Source organism: Parus major, linkage group LGE22 (assembly GCF_001522545.3).
Source record: "Parus major isolate Abel linkage group LGE22, Parus_major1.1, whole genome shotgun sequence".
Lineage (NCBI taxonomy): Eukaryota > Metazoa > Chordata > Aves > Passeriformes > Paridae > Parus > Parus major.
Genome location: NC_031798.1, coordinates 420521 through 427374, shown reverse-complemented (window position 1 = coordinate 427374; position 6854 = coordinate 420521). Strand labels below are relative to the sequence as shown.

At 56.3% G+C, this 6854-nt stretch overlaps 1 protein-coding gene across 1 annotated transcript in view; it reads right to left on the bottom strand.

The window, feature by feature from the left end:
- Positions 1-230: 230 nt before the first annotated feature.
- Positions 231-6854, bottom strand: part of FAIM2 (Fas apoptotic inhibitory molecule 2) — a 15974-nt gene continuing 9350 nt past the window's right edge. Inside the window, exons 8-12 of the mRNA XM_015651994.3 lie at positions 6528-6565; positions 5383-5470; positions 4714-4809; positions 2247-2300; positions 231-906 (exon numbers count right to left, since the gene is read on the bottom strand). Coding sequence (XP_015507480.1) covers positions 757-906; positions 2247-2300; positions 4714-4809; positions 5383-5470; positions 6528-6565 — 426 coding nt within the window. The 3' untranslated portion in view covers positions 231-756. The remainder of the gene's footprint in view (positions 907-2246; positions 2301-4713; positions 4810-5382; positions 5471-6527; positions 6566-6854) is intronic.

Genomic DNA, 6854 nt, shown 5'->3' with positions numbered 1-6854 from the left:
AAGGGAAAGGGAAAGGGAAAGGGAAAGGGAAAGGGAAAGGGAAAGGGAAAGGGAAAGGGAAAGGGAAAGGGAAAGGGAAAGGGAAAGGGAAAGGGCTCAGCTCCACAGCTGGATGCAAGGGATCCAGGGGAATACTTCCTGCAGTGGCACCAGGGATGACCTCAGGGAGCTGCATGTCCTGAACAAACAGTTTCCCTGTACCTGGAGCACTGAAATCCAGCTATGTGATCCCACACTTCACGGTTCCAACAGCAGGAGCCACCAGGAATAGCGCAGAGGCCACCAAGCTCCAAAGGAATGTGGAAAACAGGGCAATGCAAGGATTCCCCAAGGCTTTTCCCTTGGCTCAGCTGCTTTTCCTGCCAGGATCGAACCAAATTCCCTGCTCTGCCCTCACTGGTTTTTTTTTCACAGCACTTTCACCCCTGATGGGCAAGACTCAGAGGGCACCTCCAGCAGCTCCTGGGGCCAGGAAGGTCCTGGTCTCCTACCCCGAGTCTCAGGACTGCTTTGGGCTGGGCAGGAGTGGGGGGAGCAGAAGGGACATGACACTGAAGCCCTGCTTTGCTCTCTGGGTCACAAAGGCCTGACAGCAAATGTACAAAACCGCAGGAGGGGCCTGGGGCTCCTCGGTGCATTGGATGGACCAGAAAGGGAGGGATTGGGTCAGATTGGCAGTTTTGAACCCTTTCACCTCTGCTTTTCAATTTAACCCCTCACATTTGCCAGCACAGGGAGGATCCTGCCCTGCTGCCCTCACTCCTGGCTGGAGCCAAAGAACTGCAGGAAGAAGGAGAAAATGTAGATGATGTCCAGGTAGATATTGAGGGCTCCAAAGATGTATTCCTCAGGGCTCAGCGAGTACCGGCGGTTCCCCATCAGCATCTGCGTGTCCAGGGCCAGGAACTGGAAGGGAAAGGAGGAAACCCTCTGACAATGACAGGGAGGTTTGGCCCAGGGATGTAAGAAGGGCTCTAATGACAGGAGAAGTCCCTGCTGCCTCCCTGGACCCAGGACAAAAGTGCAGCCCCTTTTTATGGGCTGTAACCACAATTTAAGAGTTCAGAACAAGGCACTGAATGAGCTGTGACTTTCCTCTTCCCTCATTTCCCTTATGATAATCAAACCCCGAGTGTAACTCCCACTGCAGGCCCTCCTCCCTCAGGCTTCCTCCATCCCAGGGCCAGCTCTCCCTCCTCCTCCTCCTCTCCCAGAGCCCACAGCTTGTTACTCCCACACTTTCCCCGGGTGGGAAACACCTGCCAGGGAACGAGGTGGTCACAGGGTGACCTGGCCCCAACAGGACATGGAGCAGCACCACCAGAAATCCCAGGCATGGCTGCAATCCACCACTTTCTCCTCCCTCCCTTTCCTCCTCCTGCCATCCAGAGCTCTCCAGGGCTGCACCATCCTCCAGGAGATGCTGTTTTATCCCCCCAGAACAAATCCCAGCTGAGCTGCCCTGGCAGGGCCAGGCCAAGGCTCTGACTGATGTTTATGGGGTAATTATCAGATGTTGAAGCCTCCTTGTATTTTACAGAGGGATCCCGAGCTGTGAATCAGCATCAAGCTCCCCGAGCTCCCTTGGAGTGACTTTTATGGGTGATAAAACTGCTCCGATGCCCAAGGTGCCCAATGGGCTCTGCCTCGGAGCCCAGGGCAGCCCCAGGTCCCAGGGCTCCAGGGAACCTCCCCAGACACCTCCCCCAGCTGAATCTCAGCACAGCACTGCCAGGACTTGCTCTGGAGCTCTGGTCTGGGGAGGGACCACCAAGCCTTTCCTTGGAGGATCCAGGGCTTTTTCCACTTGTGTAAACCCTCCTAATGCCTCTTAATCCCCAGCCTCAGTGTTCCCCATCTTTCTGCACCTCTGTGAGCCAAACTCCCAATCCTTGGCTCACTCTCACCCAGCCAGCCCCAGCTCCACCATGTGGCCTCATCCCTGGATCCCCTTGCTCTGGGGCTATGCCAAGCTCAGCTCTGCCTCCTCCTCTCCAGAGGCGTCTTTGGCCTGTCCCCACAATCCCTGCAGAGCATTCCAGCTGGGATTGCTCACCCCACACAGCTCGGGACTCACACCATGCCCTGCACTGGCAGCGGTGAGTCTGCAGCACCTCCCCTGCCAGGATCCATTCCCGCTGGGATCGCTGCTCTGGGACCAATCCCTGCCCCAAGCTCTCTGCAAGGCTCCAAGCTCCTTTCCAACTGTCTGTTTTCCCTGCTGGATCCCAGGAACAGCCACTCACCATGGTGAAGATCCCAGCCCCGAGCAGAGCGTAGATCGCGTGGAGCCACGGCACCTGGAGGACACGGACACGGGTCAGGGGACACACGGACATGGTCAGGGGACACACGGACACAGCTGTCAGAGCTGGACAGAATGGACCACACAGGACTTCACTCCCAAGGTATTTGGCTCCCAGGTGGAGAGGGAAAGTTGGGAAAGTGCTTTAAAAGCCCAGGCCTGATTTGCAGCACTTCCAACTTCAACAGTTTATTTGGGAATGTTTCTATGGCACAAAACAGGACACGAGGCCTCAGTTCCTCCTTCTCTGAGGCCTTTGTATCCATTTGGCTCCTCAACTTCTCCATCAGGTGTTTGTTATTCCAAACAGCACTGGGCCCCAGTGACTGTCCTGTGGAAATCATGGAATGGTTTGGGTTGGAAGGGACCTTGAAGCCCATCCTGTCCCATCCCTGCCATGGGCAGGGACATCTCCCATTATCCCAGGGTGCTCCAAGCCCCATCCAACCTGGCCTTGGACACTTCCAGGGCTGGGGCAACCATGTGTTTCACTCTCCTGATGGGAACACTTTGGATTTATTTACCCAAACACAGCTGATCCCACTGGAAGAAACACCAGATATTCCAAGAGCCAGAGGCAGCTCTAATTTGCCTGAGGGAACAGCTGGACCTGTGTCAGGGGAGGTTTGGGTTGGATATTGGGAAAAGGTTCTTCCCCCACTGGAACAGCTCCCCAGGGCTGCCAGAGCTCCAGGAGCATTTGGACAATGCCCAGGCACAAGGTAGGATTGTTGGGATGTCCTGAGCAGGGACAGAAGTTGGACTGGATGACCCTGGTGGGTCCCTTCCTTCTTAGGATGTTCCATGATTCTGTGATTAATTAACAAGCACAATTTAAATATATTCATCTGTGGGAGTCACAGGGGGAATTTCACTGGAATTGGGACCAAAATTCAGCCCCTGCTGTGGCCCAGAGGAACCAGGATAAGGTACTGGTTCAACCTGAGATGGGTACAATGAAGCCAGGACTGTCTATGCTGCTCCAGAGATTTCTGCTGCCTCTGCAGTCACCTCCTGCCTCCCAGGCTCATTCCCATGCTGCCTCCAACTGTGCTTATCTCAAGGAGGAGCTGTCTCTCCAGTTCTTGGCTGTGCTTTGGCACTGGGAGCTGCTGCAGCCTCACATTCCCACAGGGAAGAGGAGAAGCTCAAGCCCAGACAGCCAAAATCCAACCCTTTGGAAACCCCAGGCTGGATTTGTCCAGCACCAACTCCAGGGCTGTGAACAGTGGGAATCTCCTGGAGGTCTCCCTTAGGGGATGACCCAGGGCAGAGGAGCTGGCTGGGATGGAGAGGGATTTGAGATCCCAGTGGCCTCTCAGGTGATTTATGGCACCTGCCTGGCCCCACCCCACTCCCCTCATCCATCCCTGTGTCCCAGGGGCTGCCAGGCCTCCCAGGGTGAGACACCCTTGGATGCAGCCCAGCCCTGCTCTGGCATGCTTGGAAGCTGTTCCAAAATTTCCCCTGGGCACAGCTGGGGCCAGGAGTGGCTGGAGAGGCCGAAGGAAGGGGCTGCAGCTGTGCAAGGGGTTGGCAGGCCTTGGGGACACACAGGAGTGTCACTGTCCCCGTGGACTTGACTCCTGAGGGTCACTCAGACCTCAGGGTGATAGCTGAGAAACTGAGCTCTGCAGGTGCCAAGTGTTAGTCCTGAGTCCAAGTCCTGCCCTGGGCTTAGGACAGAGTTTAATGTGCTCATTTCCCTGGTCTTAGTGAGGGAAAACTGAGGCCTGAGCAGAGGCACCTGTGCTCAGGTGAGACCCCAGCTGCATCCAGGGGGGCAGCACAGGAAGGGCAGAGATGTGTTGGAATGGTCCAAAGGGGGCCACGGAGCTGCTCCGAGGGCTGGAGCCAGGCTGGGAGAGCTGGGGGTGCACACCTGGACAGGAGAAGGATCCAGGGAGAGCCCAGAGCCCCTTGCAGGGCCTAAAGGGGCTCCAGGAGACCTGGAGAAGGACTTGGGACAAGGGATGGATGGACAGGACATGGAATGGCTTCCCACTGCCTGAGGGCAGGGATGGATGGGACACTGGGAAAGAATTCCTCCCTGTGTGGTTGGGGAGGCCCTGGAATGGATTTCCCAGAGCAGCTGTGGCTGCCCCTGGATCACTGGAAGTGTCCAAGGCCAGGCTGGAGCAGCCTGGGACAGTGGGAGGTGGCAGGGGTGGGACTGTGTGGGCTTTGAGCTCCCTCCTGACCGAAATCATTCCATGACTCCACCGCCAGGAATAGCAGGAAACATCCTCAAAAAAAACCTGGGCCAGTTCCATCCTTGAGCAGTAGCCCATGGTCCAGCCCAGGGAATGACCCCTTCTCTTCCATCCCCCCATGGGGGTTCCCACACATTTTTGGGGAGCTGGCCCCCCCCTTCCAGTGTGCCCAGTTTGGCCCAGTTGGTCACTCACGTATTGGTAGGGCAGGATGACAGCCAGGACCAGTCCCCCCAGGAACAGCACCATGAGCAGCACGAAGAGAACGCCCTGGTACGAGGTGAAGTCCAACTGCAGACAGAAGGGAGGAATGTTCTGTTCCAGGGACTGCACCCAGGGCAGCCAGAGCTCAGAGTTCCTCTGCAACTCACTCGGAGCTGCTTCTGCCTCTCCATCCCAGCAGCCACAGAGCCAGCGCTTCCCAAATCCCCATCAGTGCCACAGGGAAGGGCTCAGCTCCTGCCATGTGCCAGGAATTCCAAATCCATCACACACCTTTGTGTCCTGTATCCCACAGCCCAACCCTCCAAAATTCCCACTTTGCCACCATACAGCCTCTCCAGCCCCACTGCCATCCTTAACACATCCCTATCCTCCAAAATCCCAGATTATTTCCACATGTCAGCATCTTCCAGTCCCATTTACACCTATGGCACATCCCAATCCACAAAAAACATCTCATTTTATTCCCACATATCAGCATCTTCCAGCCCCATTTACATCCCAGCCCTCCCTAACACGTGTCCTGATCTACTCCAACCTTCTCATGACATCCCCGTGTCCCTTGGGTTGGTCCTGGATCCAGAGCCCTCCCCTGTCCTGCCCCAGATGTGCCCTTTCCCGAGGGAACTCCCACAGTCCCACCTTGCTCTGGAAGCTGAAGATGGTGACGGACAGACAGACCAGGGCAGTGATCCCAAGGCACAGCAGCACTGACTTGGTGTTGTAGTAACTGCAAAATTACCAGGAAAACCACATTTGGATCATTCCCACAGGGATGGGAAGGTGGGATTCAGACAGGCAGGAGCCTGGCAAAGAAAGCATGAATCCTATAGGCACAAACAGCAGTGGAATTATCAATATTCCACATTAATATTAAAAAAGGAAGGAGAGAAAAAGCCTGGATGGGTTTTCCTGCTGTTTTGAAGGATGGAGGGAAGGCAGGAGGGTCTCCCAGAGCCCCAGAGCAGCTTGGAGCCAGTGGGCTCCAGATGCACCAATCCCACTGTCCATGGACAGACAGGGAGTGGGGAGGATCCTGACGGGGAGGTACCAAAACCAGGATGACAAAAATCACCACAGCATGAGGGGAAAGCAAAGGAGCAGCCCCTGGGCTCCTGCCCAGTCTGGCTTTTGGAGGAGGGCAGGAAGGAGGGACTGCAGCAGGGACAGAGGCTGCAGACTCAGGCTGGAATGGTTTCCAGGCCGCAGCAGGATTTTGGCTGCAGTGCCAGGCTCAGCCCTTGGAAAAGCCAGTCCTGCTCTCCCTGGGGGGATTTGTGCAGAGTCACTGGAGTTTTCCCCCTGGAGCTGCTGAGGCCGCAGATTTCTTTGTCCCGGTGTATCCATCACTCGCCCTGGATCATGTCCCTCTCTCCAGGCATCCACGTGAGCCAGGAGCAGATTTCCCAGTGCAAATAAGGAGGAGGCAACAGGCTGTGGGATACAAATTCCTGAAACTGCTGGAAAAAATTCCTTGGCTCACTACAGCCCCAGCTGCCTGGGACATGCCCAGTGAGAAATGTGGGATCACTGTGTGGTCCCCTCCAGCCCACCCAGGGGCTGCCCTGTCCCAGCCTTCCGTGCAGGATTTGGGATGAGGGAATCCCCCAGTGCTGCCTCCCTCAGGACAGGGACAGGCCTTGGAAAACTTCCTTACAAAGTGTTTTCACAGGGAAGCTCCAGCTTTGTGTGGCTGCTGGGAGCCCCAGACAGCTCAGGTGGCCCAGGTAGCTCAGGAAATGGGGAATTTTTTTCAGGAACAGGACACAGGACAGTTCCCAACTCACCTGGAGAGCATCGCAGTGAGATAAGCCATGGACAGGGTCTGGGGTGAAACAGAGCCTGGTTAGTGCCCTCATATCCTGAGACACCACAGGAAATCCCTCAGTCCCAGAGAAAAGGGCAGGGAAGCCTCTCAGGAGAAGGAATTCTGGCAGCATTCGGAACCCTCCAGTGATGGATGGCGAGAGGAGAGGGCAGAGGGAGGGCAAACGGCACCGGAGCATCCGCTGCTCCTGCATCCCTCCTGCACAGGACCCTGCTCCCATCCCACATCCCTGCTCCCATCCCACATCCCTGCTCCCATCCCACATCCCTGCTCCCATCCCTGCTCC